A 13,953-nucleotide genomic window follows, 5' to 3' on the forward strand; every position below is an offset into this window, starting at 1 on the left:
ATAGCAGTACGCTTTTTAACCCCATTATAGCTACTGCCATGAATGGCCACGTGGAACTCTCCACTGTTTTTTAGGCTGCCTGATGACACAGATGTATTTCTTAGATGTTTCACAGTTATATCCATGGCAACACTTACAAGCGTGCAGAAAGCTGAGCCCCTAGCAAAGATTGTTTTTAACAGGCTGAGTTCATGATGGACGTGCACGCGCACTAAGTGTTCTCACAGTGGAGAGCAGCTGTTGTTTTGCTGTGACTGCATCAAAATGAACAGTTATTACTTAAGAATAAATCATCATAACAGAACATCACACTTATGTAAACTTTGCAGTTAATCTACAGCTCTGTTGTTCTTAACGTTAGCATCTACATTCCATTCAACAGCGTGCTGGGACGTTTCCTCAAAGCTGCGTAAATTTTATGTGAAACACTCTGAAAAATGGGAACTCACGAGTACTGTGTTTTTGGCAGTCTCTGTAGCTGTTTGTTGAGAATGCCATATACTTTGAGACCAGTCACAGAAGTGCACAAAGTAATCCTAATGTATCTTTGGTTAGTCACTAACAGCCTAAATCTAAGTTATGATTTCTGTGCAACATTTACTTTAAAGCATAATCAGTGTGCGCAGGGATTTAATAATGTGTCTTGATCATTTGTATCAAGTTGTGATAGATGTATCATAAGTATTAGTGGTGTAAGGATCATAGTTGATCCATGTTCTGTAAGGACTGACCCCTAGGTTCAATATGGATGTGAACTACTGATTAATTGCACAGTGTACATTTGTGTCATTGTGACTAATTTTTAAAGTGACATCTGTGTTAATTTCTGTGTTGTTACAGTAAAATCAGTCTGAATGTAAAAACCTCATGCTGCCTGTTAAAGCTGGGAACATACTGCCTCATGCTCTATTAAAGACAGCAGGCTTGGCACACTTCTGGGTACAACTGCAGAAAGAATGTTTCAAAAATATAAAGAGGTTAAGGATAAAGTGTCCGTCGTCTCTTTTCTGCATAGCCTGAGCACACTGAAAAGAGTGCCGTGCTCAAAGTGTCTGTACAACCAAACTGGCTGGAAGTCCACAGCTCTGGAAAAGAATGAGTTTTCCTGACATTTTCCAACCATCTGTTCAGAAGGACCACTGATCTCAGATCAGTGAGTAGGATTAATGTATGTATTCAGCAAGGGCAGGAAAAAAAACTTTTATTCCTATTCTGAAGGAAACTGATTTGCAGTAGACATTAAGACATATTAAAAATTAAAAATTAACAGTACAAAAATACACAAAATTTCTTCAATAAATAGACAAAAAATACTCCTTCCAGAAGTGAGTGTTTAACAGCACAATAGTCATTCATTGTTACACTCTCACCACACAGTGTAACCATCCTCATCATTTTGAAAAGAATTTGAATTTATGAACTTTGATCAGTTTTGCTTCACTTGTTGCTTATTTTCTTACCTTTCATGATTTTGAGAAAGGAAATACATTTTTTTTTATTCACAGATACTGTTCATATTGCTACAATATAACAGAATTAATATTTTATTTCAATTGCATAAAACATTAGACACATTGCTTTCATTCACGAACACAGGCAAAAGTTCTTTGTTTTCATTATGCGTGCGCACACACACATCTTCAGCCGCTTAGTCCAATTAAGGGTTGCAGGGGACTGGAGCCTATCCCAGCAGTCAGAGTGCGAGGCGGTGTACACCCTGGACAGGACGCCAGTCTGTCACAGGGCCACATATAGACAAACAAACATTCACACCCACACGCACACCTACAGACAATTTAAGATTCCAGTCTACCTAACCTGCATGTCCTTGGACGTGGGAGAAAACCGGAGCACCCGGAGGAAACCCACACAAACACAGGGAGAACATGCAAACTCCACACAGAAAGGCCACAGGTGGGAATTGAACCCATGACCTTCTCGCTGTGAGACAACAGTGCCAACCACTAAGCCACATGCTGCCTGTTTTAATTGCACTGACCAAGAGCATTACTACTTATCCAAGTTTTCACTGCAGTTAAACTGTTTTGCATTTTGCCATTATTGTTTAAAGGTTTGTCAGATGACTTCCTTTATAGCCAGAGTAACCAATAATCAACCCTGTTTTTCAAGACTAAGAGTGGGAAGATTAAAACAGTGAAACTAAATTTGACATGCTGAATGAACAGCAGTCTTTAATCAGAAGACAGTGGGCAAAAATGCTCATTGATGCACCTGCCAAAAAACGGCACCAAAAGTAAATGTATTTCCTCTTGTATTCAGTGTCTGTTTGAATCACTGTGGTTTTTGAATTCTAAAAACTAATTTAAGTCAAATGTAGCCATAAGTAAGTAGTAAAATATTTCATTGTAATTTAATTTCAATAAAAACAGTGCAAACTGTCTGGTTTTGCTACTAGTTTTGCAAATATTTCAACATTGTGAACAATATGATAAAATATTAGTTTATTTGAGGACTCTTCTTCCAAAAGGTTTCTGAATATAAATTCACAAGAACCCAAAGATATCTACAGTGGCTATCTTAACAGCTTATATCTACTTTGAAAGCAAGATTCTTCATGCGAATAAATATCTTCTTGTTGTAGTTGGCACCAGATGAATAATTGTCATTGCACTGTTCTCGTAAGACATTTTTAATCAAAGTTTGCAAAGCCTGTGCACACTTCTGTTTCCGTTGCACCTTTCTTTTTAGCATCTTAATTCCAAAAGAGGTGATTTCTAATTTATTTTAGATAGTTTTAAACAAACATTAAACTGATATTTTGAGACTAGATAGATTTGTGAAGATAGAATTTGCAACTGAAACACCAAAAACTGGTGTCCACTGTCTGACTTGAGTGTGAGTCTAGTCCTTCAGTACAGCCATCATTAAGTTTAACATGAATGGACAAAGATAAGTTCAGACATGGATCATAACAACATCCAGAGCTGCTAAACTCTTATTGTATTTTTCTCCAGTCCTGGAATAGTGATATTGATATTGATTTTTGTAGACAGCACTTTAGATAGCACTACCTACTCATTTGCTTGTAATGGAAAAACACTGTAAGGTGTGTGGTAAATTGAAGATGACCAACAAAAGTGAATGTGTGCACCAGTATCTGAAAATGCACAGTTAATGAGCCTATTAGAAATGGAAATGGCCTCACATTAGGCGAGTGAGCTTATATTTGGAAATTTATGTGCAAGGGTGTCTTCAATTAGCTGTGGTAGTGTGTTTGGCATGACTGCGTGACAGTTTGTTGTTTTTTTGTCTGTATTAATATTTGCATGTGTGTGTCTGGTGAGTAACTTAATGAGGGTGATTTTGAGGGTCTATTTTAGCCTAGGTTTGAGTTAGTAGTTTGCATCTGTTGTTGTAATATATGGTCCTTTTATTTGTTGGCACAGTGTAATTTTAATTTCTGGAATGGAAAGGAAAAAGGACAAACAAAAATTTAATTTGGTTTTATTTGCATACAGCCCAGAAATCAGACTTTCTTATTGGATCAGATGTGCAATAGTGCTGCATTTACAGAGAACAAAATAAGAAAAACACTACAAATATGTGCAAATAAGAAAAAACTTTCAGAAAAGACCAATTGAGTCTCCAGATTTTGTGCAGAAGAGAAAAAAGTTTACTTTTAAATTTTAATCTCTTTAATAAAACCATGTCATTTTTAGTTTTAAAATGGCATGTGGAATTGAAAATGAATTTAACCATTATAAATCAATGCCATCTTTGATTTATAAACTTCATTTTCAACTCTTGAGCTATGATGTCTCAGAAATGAAAATGGGACAGTTTTCCATCTTGAAAGACTTAGTTCATTTGTACCTCTATGTATCTCTATGTAAATGCTTGTGTAAATGTTAGTACATTATGTTAAGAAGACCTTATCTGTGACAATAATTGTGATGATTGATGGTGTTGTAATAAAAATGAACAGTTAAAAATAAGACCGCATAATCAAATTTTGAACAAACTTGGCAGGTACACTGGGCCTATGGATAGGAAGTAGCTGTTTTGGTTAGAAATCAACAGTGAAGGTCAGAGGCCAGAGTCAAAATTCTTGCACATGCTGATATATAGGAATGTGCCTAATGTTATGGGAAGGAGATCAGACATTTTATTAACTGTTTACAGCATGTAACATTTTCTCTACATGTTTTGTTTTGTTTTGTAGACATTTTGTAGAACAGGTAGTGCAGTGGATGAGGAACTAGCTTGCCAGTATGTAGACCTGGGTTTGAATCCTGCACATGGTACCTGTCAGTGCCCTTGGACAAGACACTTAATCTGCACTGTCTCAGTCCAACAAGCTGTAAAGAGTACCGGTCTTGGCTGGGGAAGTAACCTGCCTCAGAATGGCGTCCCATCCAGGAAGAGTTGTAGTGTCTCTTCTGCTTCACGCTACGGATTCTGGAGATGAGCATCAGCACCACCAGACCTCAGGGCCTATATAGAACTTACTTCTTCTTCCTCTTCAAACTTTGAAGTGTACTTTGCTCTCTTTGTGTGTGTGTGTGTGTGTGTGTGTGTGTGTGTGTGTGTGTGTGTGTGTGTGTGTGTGTGTGTGTGTGTGTGTGTGTGTGTGTGTGTGTGTGTGTGTGTGTGTGTGTGTGTGTGTGTGTGTGTGTACAAAAGAGCAAGAAGCCCGTCTGTTAGGTACCTACTCAGAAACTTTGTGAACGCTAGGTGACTGTGTTGTACATGTAAACAAATTTTAAAAACTATTTTGGGGTCATTTACCTGTTACCCTTTAAAATTTTTAAATTTAAATGGGGAGGAAATTGTAATCTTCTAATTTCAAGTTACAACCTGTCAGTTCACCCATTAAAGAGAAAAATAGCTTTATAAGATAATTATAAATAAAATACTTTTAAATGTATGTTTAAGTAGAGTACACACTAGTGTGTGTGTGTGTGTGTGTGTGTGTGTGTGTGTGTGTGTGTGTGTGTGTGTGTGTGTGTGTGTGTGTGTGTGTGTGTGTGTGTGTTTCCAATCATAGCATGGTGTATTTGATGGCCCTTGCATCTGTGTTGCCTTATCTCTGGGGTTGTGTGTGCAGGGGTCCTTGGAGCAACTGTGTGCAAGAGATAAGGATGCGCTTGATTCATCTGTGTTTCTGTGTTTGTGTCAGTGCATGCTTGTTTTTGAACGTTTAACGGATGCACACACAAGTAACTGAAACATGTTAATACAAGCTGATATTGCACCAGCCAGTGTCATACCTGTGTCTCATATTGGTGTGCAAGAGCCTAGATGTACAAGATCCCTGCTACCAGTGATTTGTGCCTGCCGATTGTCCAGCATCGGCAGGAGCACTGGGATAACAATAGTCATAATAGACAGCCTCTCCATTGTTCACCGAGTGGCTTGTCTCCTTTTGATTTAGTCTCTCATGGGCACATTACCTTTGTTCCTGTACAGACACCCCTGGGCACCTAATGTGTACACATATTTACATACTCAATATATTGCATGACTGCTTTGTAACAGTGCCAGCAAATACACACGTGGAAACTGCTTCACACATCCACCAAAATGCTTGCACACACATAAAGGTGGAAATGCTTTCCCTTTCACGCGCAAATATGGAATGTGTGTAAATGCATGTTGCCAGTATCGGTCATCATGTCCACTGCGTGTAAATGCATGTTGCCAGTATCGGTCATCATGTCCACTGCGAAATCGATGGTAGACATCTGAACTGACTTAAATTTTGTCGGTGGGATTTTGTGATTTGTAGGTTGATCTCAGCTTGTCCACATCAGCAGGTGCCACTGCATTTAAATATTAATGGCTCCTAAAAATAATAATTTGCAAATAAATATGTATAGGTTTGCCCAATCTGCTGACATATGGCCACTTACTGCAGGAGACAGGAAAATGTGCCTCTTCTAATTTGTAAAGAATGGTATGGTTTCACATGTTGCCAAGAAAATCAAAAACTTACAAAAATGATGCTTGAAAATGTCATTGATAATATAATTGGACTTAACAATTTCAAATGCAGGAAATAAAACTCTGCCTCATTAAAGTGCAGCACTCAGACACATTTGGAGCGTTTGGTGCCAGGACGTACGTATACAAAACAACAACTTGAGCTCATGCCAGTGAGCTATATTATCTTCATTCCAACTAATTGCTATGCCAAACAGCAACACATATGCACACACAGGCTTCAACAGCCACCACTTATCATTAGGGATTTAACCATGATGTGCCATCCCTGTTGCCATGGCGACCAGGCACTCAATTTTGGCTTGGGACATTCAACATAAGCCCCTTTCACACAAAGCTGGGTACATTTACGGAAGCCAGTCAACCCAGCAACGGCAGCGATTTGACGTTCACATTTGAGGGTTTGTTTTTGTGGAGAAAGACTTTCTGTAGTCACTCTGTTCATACATGTTCCAAATCTCGTCTCTGAAATCGTCTCTGTGATCGTGCTTGTGACAGTTGCTCATCTCCGCATGTCTTCTGTGGCACAGTGCAAAGTAATAAATAATTTGACTTCATATAAGAAATCAACAGGATGGGTCACAATTGGTTTGCATGCATCTTCTGTATATGCCACAGAGCCAAGAACCTCATAGCGGAGCACAAATAGCAATAAATAAACATTACTGTCGTCCAGTAAACATTTAGGAAGTCAACAAATTAATGAAGAAATCAGTGTGACTAAACAGTGTGATTTGTTTCAAAATGCAATGAGAGAGAGAGAGAGAATGACTTGTACGGAGCACAAAGATAGCTGTTATAAACACAGTATCACTTTCTATGAAGTTAACTTTGTCACAGTGTCAAATGCTCCAGAAATCATGATTCCGCTTGGAGTTACCAAAGGTCTAGCAGTTGTGCCTCCAATCTGTGAATGTGGTATCTTGGCAAAGACAAAGTGTATCAAGGGGAAACTTGATACACAAGTTCACCTCACCAAGACCTCAAACATGTTTGATGTTGGGCACGTTTCAGTTGCAATTGTGGCCACCAGGGGGTGGAATCTTTGAAACTTTGTCTATGTCAGAATCAGAATTCTGACATAGATATGTGATCACAGCACAAGTAGTTTATGCATTGTTATGGCACTTACCACTGTAAATTGTGCCTTTCTAAGGATTTGCATAAGTTTGAAGTTGGGCTCCATGATGCAAGTTACGATAAGTCCTGTCCTACTACATACTTGAGCTTCATAGGAGCATTCTGTATTTGTTATTCTGTTTGGAGCAGGCAGATAGATGGATCAGTGTTTACATATCAGTTGCTGCATCTTTTGTTCACACAAAACACCTTAATCAAATATTAAGAATATGCACGTTGCATAAGGCATACAACGTAGGACTTTAACATGTGTTAATGGTTTGTTGCCTGATAGCTGTGCTGCTATAAGAATGGCCTCTGGCCTAATTTATTCTTTGGTCGTCTTACCAAATCACCTTATTTGCCTTTGTGACAATGATTTCCTTATGCTTTCCTTCATTCCTGTCACTTTATCAGTGAGTCTGCCAGCGGTGATCATCCCTTATTTTCATTAAACTCATACGCTGTCACTTACACACTCTTAACATACAATTAAGGCAGGCAGCACAACACTCACAGGATTCCACACAAACATCCCAGTGGTTTTATCTTCCCTTCATTAACATAGCATGTCCTCTGTAGGTACTTTTTTTATCTTTAAGACCACCTAGTCCGGTTTTCTTTTTTGGGGGAGGGGGGGTGTTCGTGGGGGGAGTCGTCTGCTAGCAGGAATGCATTGGGTACCGCCAAAGCTAAGATGGCTGCCAAGCACTAAGATGGCTGCCAGGATTTCACAGAGCGACAGCATGAGAGCAAAAGAGCTGCAGAAACAAAGAATGAGGAATAGGGGAAGAAAAGCCTGACAATGATAGAAGAGAGAAAGAAACTCCGTGCCTCTGTGTTGTTCCTTTTCTCAGTTCTGTACAACTCTGACGTGATTCTGCTTCTGTGTGATCGCCTTCTCGATTTTGGCAGTAAGCAGACAGGGTGACCATTGCAGTGGATCTGTGGTCTGTTGCGTACTGATGTCGTCCACAATCTGGATCCTGATTTAGGCATGAAACTGCGAGGCCTAATACTGGCTTTGTGAGGACCACATTATGAATAGGGAGAATTGGCCCAAGATGGCATGAAAGCATCAGTGGTATAATTGGTCTAAATGGTGTATACGATACAACCGTAAAACTCCACAAAACAACATTACGCATCTAAAGAAGAATGGCAAGTGGTGGGCCAAATAAAACTAACTGGAGCAGGGCTCGCTGTCTGCCTGCCCCTATAGATGTTAAGGTAAACACATAGGAGATACAATCCAAACAATACAGAGAACCCAAAAAATGTACATTTTACAGTTCTGTCTGTTTACCTTTCAGCAGTGGAGGTAGAGACCTCAAGTCACCAGTTTTGCCCACAGAGTCAAAAGCCCAAACTAAAAATAATTCCTGAACAAGCATGTTCCCTCTAAATGGGGAAAACTGTGTGTTTGCAAAGAAAGTGGCATCAATTTAAAGTCTCTTTTTGTTCTGCTACAACATTTGGATTATTTGAAACTGAAATCTTTAACAGCTTTCTTTGTAGTTTTAAATGATCTCTCCACTGTGACATAATGCAAAAGGGAGGATACTATTAACCTGCATATTTAGACGTATGAAATTCATAACCAAAGTTGAGCTTCTCCTGCAGTCGTCACCCTCGTTTGTTTTCATGGAAAGCAATAACGACCCCCTCCCCCCGCAACAAATTCCTAAAGAATTCACGATAATGATGGCCATTTTGGGTATTGTTTATACTTTTGTATGCTCACTACATTATTAACTCACATCCCCGTATGTCTCTGTTTTTGTTACAGAACAATCAGGACAATCAGACAACTCAAACCAGCAAGGAGAAACAGACGTCAAACCGCCACCCAATGGTAAGCTCACAGACGAAATATGTGTTTTTACACTGATACTTACACATATTCATCTTGAATAAAAAATGTTTTCACCACTTATGCATACATGCAGTGTGCATGCACACGTGTGCACACAGTACCCCTGCATACAGGCCTCTCTGTGTGCAAGTGAGTCCCAACAGAGTTGGGCCCAAGTTTATTATGGTAAGGAGAGCTGATGGTACTGTAGCGTGGGGGTTGTGCTGGGATTGTGGCGGGCCACTCATAAATCACACTGACGTTATTGGTAGATGGGAACCACATGGCTGCTGCCGAGCTCAGCGCTGACCTCATGCGTTGTCCCCGCTGTGGTTAACCCTGGATAGGGATGGAGAATGGAAGAAAGGAGAAGGCGGGAAGAACTGAAAAGAAAATTGGAGGTGAAGGGGTAAAGAGCACATAGAGGTGAAACGTGATGGACAAATGGTGAAACGGATGACGAGGGAAGACTTGGTGGTAAGAAGTGATGATAAAGAGGGTGGAGTAAGATGGATGAAAGATTGGAAGAAAGGTATAGATTTTAAATTCACTCAACCCTGGAATTGAGGCAGTTTTGGCACCACCATCTATTAGACCTGGACTTTATAGTTATGGACATTATAGACTTGAATGTTGGTTGTGATGGAACACTAGTTGTTTGATAGATAGACAAGCTATGGCATGTCTGGGAGCATGCGCTGATGTCACACGTCGCAGCATTCACCACTTCACGGAACTGCCTCAGGTCCTGGATGTCAACCACCCAGGCAGACACCTGTATTACTCAGGAAGGATACTACTGAGATGTGTTTTGTGTTATTGAACATGTTTCCATGTGAGAACAAGAGTTCAACAACACACAATCTTATTAGTTGTTATTGCAAGCTTGTATCACTTTTTTCTGCTGTATAGAAAACACATTTCACAGCATGACACCAGAACTGCATCCAGTTTTTACACAGTTGTGTTGTTCAGTATATAAATAATGAATGTTTATGAGTTCAATGGTACGAATATTTCATGAGGTAAAAGCTGGAATGGTCCATTCAACAAGGCAAAGCCGAGTTGAATGGAACACACACAAACAGACACAAAATATTATTTGTTTTATATAACGGCTAAAATAGATCCTTGTCATATGATATTTTATTAATTTATAAACAACAGAAAAGGGACTTACATTTTGATGTGTGTCGCTGGTGCTTTGATGTCAACAGTCCAACACAAACTTTAAATAGGAGTCCAAAATTGTTCTGTCAACTTAGAAAAATACTTAGTTCAGAAATAATTCTGACGATGTAGTCTGTGATGCCATGCACTGACTTTATGTACTTCCAAAAAAAAAAAAAAAAAAAAGACTTTGTGTACTTCCTGAGTCCAGCAAAAAAAAATCACATCAGAAATTAGCCCAGCTTTTCATCTTAACAGCTCTTCATGCCTCCAGACGCTTTACAGCGTAGTGGATTTTTTTTTGTGTGTGTGTGTGTGTTAGAAGAATTAGCACCGTCAGTTAGCTCCTAGGTCACAGCATGCAATGATTCAAAACGTATGGAACCAAATTTACACTGCAAATGGAACCAAATTGCACACTAAATGCAACACAAGACAAACGGGACGAATAATCCATTTCACGTGACATACAAAGCACCAATCAAATAACAAGGATCCACTCAGCCATTGCATAATGTCAACTGTCTGCATACATTCAGTATGCATCCTGTCAGTGTTTGTACTTCATACCATTTTTATGATTGCAGTTTGATATATGCATATACCTTGCAATCCTTTCTTACACACTTCTCTCTTTATCTCTTCGTCTCTCTTTATCCAGGACACTTGAGCTTCCAGGACTGCTTTGTGACTTCAGGGGTGTGGAACGTAGCCGAGCTGGTCCGTGTGTCGCAGAGTGAGTTACAACTATAATTTATCCTGTCAGTCTCTCTGCAGACACCACACTCACTGTCATTCTGAGTACACTTGCACTTTTGTTCTCACTCACTGCATAATACTTGAATGACAGACTTTTGACAAGACAGCCTCCCTCACATAACAGGTGGCAGACTTATTGACAGAGCTGCACATTCTTTTTGGATTTCCTTTGACCGTCAGTTTATAAAACAGAATGATGCATATACGTATAAACACTCTGAGGTAACATCAGCTACTGCATTTTGGCTATGGGTCCTGTTTCACTGGGGATAATGCCGTGCACAGGTGCCTCAGTGTTGAGGACCCTGGCAACTGTAAAAAATTGAGGGGATGCTCACATTTTACTGGCTGCAGTAGAGACATTGTTACGTTTGAGAGATGGTGATGGACTGGTTGTCTTCCTATGTGGTTGCTATCCAGGTCTCGAGACGGTCCTGTGGTGAGTGGATAGATACAGTGACATGCACCAGCTGTGCATGCTCCCAGATCTGATGTGTAATTATAATCCAGTACAGTTTAATTTAACTGCAGTTTTGTTATTGATTCAGATTTGAAACAGACTTGATTCAATTTAATAATCTATTCTTTATTAATTGTATTTGTTTTGACTCAAAGTAAATAAATGTAAAATATAATATAGTTTTTATTTCCAGGACTAACTGCTAAACCCAGCAGGGCAAACACATGATAAAGCATGAACAGGCTGTGAGTAGGATGAATTTTTCACTGAAACGTTGCCAACTGTGCACAGTCAGTGTCTGTTCATCAGGCCCGTGCCATCTATCGGAGTTGATATTTTTAACTGGGCATTATGAGCATGTCTTTGTGAATAAATGGTTCTTGACTTTAGTCACTGCTTCCAGGTGAGGGGGAATTTCAGTGGCAGCATCCGGTAGTAGTATTAACTGCTCATATTTACATTACTCGCCTCCTCTCTGCATCTGTTTCATCTTTGATCACTAACTAGGTCTGTTATTCCATCGGCAGAGTTTATGATCCCACCAGGTGTTTTCCCAGCAGCCATTTCTGTCTGCATCGGTTGGACGTGGGTCTTTGCATTTAGGATTTGTACACAGAAGTCAGAGTTGTAGTCAGTGCTGCAGTACACTGGAAGGAACTGATCTTGGTTTGTGACAGCCATATTGATTTTTTTCTGAATTTCTCCCAAATAATTTGATGAAATGATCATGCAGTCATGTTCCCATATTGCAGACCTTTTTACGCGATGGCTCCCAAATACACAGTAAACTCATATTATAAACAATCCCACTTATTAAATATTTTGAGGGTTTAAAAAAATAGTAATTGCACAATTCTTTAGAATTCATTTAATAATTTTTTTGTGATTTGTGTTTCTGGCTTTCTGTGATGTGTGCCGCTTTGTGTTTTGTGTCCATTCCTCAGCCCCAGTGGCTACAGCGACTGGTCCCAATTTCTCCCTGGCAGACCTGGACAGTCCTGGCTACTACAACATCAACCAGGTGACCCTGGGAAGGCGCTCGATTACCTCCACCCCCTCCACCAGGTACACACACACACACACACAGTCTGTCCCTGCACACATATGTGCATTAAAACATACTTGGATCATTTCTTTTTAAAATTCAAACACAAACATGATTAAGATGCATGCACTACACAGACATGCATGCTCAGGATTTACTGGTGCTCTGCCAAATTCTCTAACTTCTTAAGTCTATGTATATGCTTAGCTTGCTCTGCTTTTTGATTGTGGTCTTTCTTCCCCTCTCTTCACCGCTTTTTTCTTCTTCACCACTAATCTCTCTCATTTCATTTTATTTTTACTGCCGATCTCTCCGTCACACCGTCTGTGTTTGTGTGTCTTGTCTCCGCTTTTCCCTCGACCACTTCGGTTGTCCTATGCTTTTTCTCTCCCACTCATCTTACGCTGCAGGACTGAAATGGAGCTTTATGCAAGTCTCCCACGGAGGTAGTTACCCTCATTACAGAATATCTCCCTCGATACTAATGTAATACAGACCCCTGTGTCTCACTTGCAGAAAGCCACACACGAGCATGCATGTATTTAAAAATTTGGATCTGCATTGAAATGCTGTATATTCTAAACCAATTATTTTATGGGTTACAGATGTATGAGTCTATAAGCATCTACAAGTATGCACAGGAATATATTTCAGCAACGCCATATGTACTTGGGTTCTACTGTCCAGGTGCTTTCAGTTGTTGAAGCAAGTTGAATAAATTTTAGCTTTGTTTATTTTACTCTCTCAAGTTGTTTTGCTTTGTCCCTTGTGACTTAAACATTTTATTAAAATTCATGAAGGGAGACACTGCCATTTTGAATATTTGTTCCTCTGATTTTGCACGACACATACTTGACACCAGAGAGAACACGCTCACTTTTGTCATCAAATTACCCTTAAAATTATAAATAGGCTGCATTATTAGAATTCTAAAAAGCCCCAAATTATCTCATCATCAATGCTTCTTGGTTTCATTTAGATGTCTAACAAGTGGTTGACAGATGAGGCTTTCAGTGACCGGTGTCGATACTGATTTTTAGAGAAAAGGTCAGTTGGTGTCCAGTATATACAACCCCAGTTCCAATGAAGTTGGGACGTTGTGTAAAATGTAAATAAAAACAAAATACAATGATTTACAAATCCTCTTCAACCTATATTCAATTAAATACACCACAAAGACAAGATATTTAATGTTCAAACTGATAAATTTTATTGTTTTTGTGCAAATATTTGCTCATTTTGAAATTTTGTGCCTGCAACACATTTCAGAAAAGCTGGGACAGTGGTATGTTTACCACTGTGTTACAACACCTTTCCTTCTAAGGACACTAATTGTGAGTGTCATGACTGGGTATAAAAGGAGCATCCCCAAAAGGCTCAGCCATTCACAAGCAAAAGTGGGGTGAGGATCACCACTTTGTGAACAGCTGCGTGAAAAAATAGTCCATCAGTTTAAGAACAATGTTTCTCAACATTCAATTGCAAGGAATTTAGGGATTTCATCATCTACAGTCTATAATATAATCAGAAGATTCAGAGAATCTGGAGAACTTTCTACACCTAAGCGACAAGGCCGAAAAC

General features: G+C 39.4%; 1 protein-coding gene across 17 annotated transcripts in view; it reads left to right on the forward strand.

Moving 5' to 3' along the window:
- The window catches only part of nfixb (nuclear factor I/Xb), a 333,084-nt gene that overhangs the window by 273,887 nt on the left and 45,244 nt on the right, over positions 1 to 13,953 (forward strand). For 10 of the 17 annotated variants that reach the window (XM_034189498.1, XM_034189500.1, XM_034189501.1 and 7 more), the window contains 4 exons: positions 8,873 to 8,938; positions 10,770 to 10,844; positions 12,272 to 12,392; positions 12,783 to 12,818. In XM_034189498.1, the coding sequence (XP_034045389.1) occupies positions 8,873 to 8,938; positions 10,770 to 10,844; positions 12,272 to 12,392; positions 12,783 to 12,818 (298 nt within the window). The remainder of the gene's footprint in view (positions 1 to 8,872; positions 8,939 to 10,769; positions 10,845 to 12,271; positions 12,393 to 12,782; positions 12,819 to 13,953) is intronic. The other 7 variants (XM_034189503.1, XM_034189509.1, XM_034189513.1 and 4 more) reach the window with 1 other exon arrangement.

The sequence above is a fragment of the Thalassophryne amazonica genome, chromosome 16, assembly GCF_902500255.1.
Source record: "Thalassophryne amazonica chromosome 16, fThaAma1.1, whole genome shotgun sequence".
In the NCBI taxonomy this organism is placed as follows: domain Eukaryota; kingdom Metazoa; phylum Chordata; class Actinopteri; order Batrachoidiformes; family Batrachoididae; genus Thalassophryne; species Thalassophryne amazonica.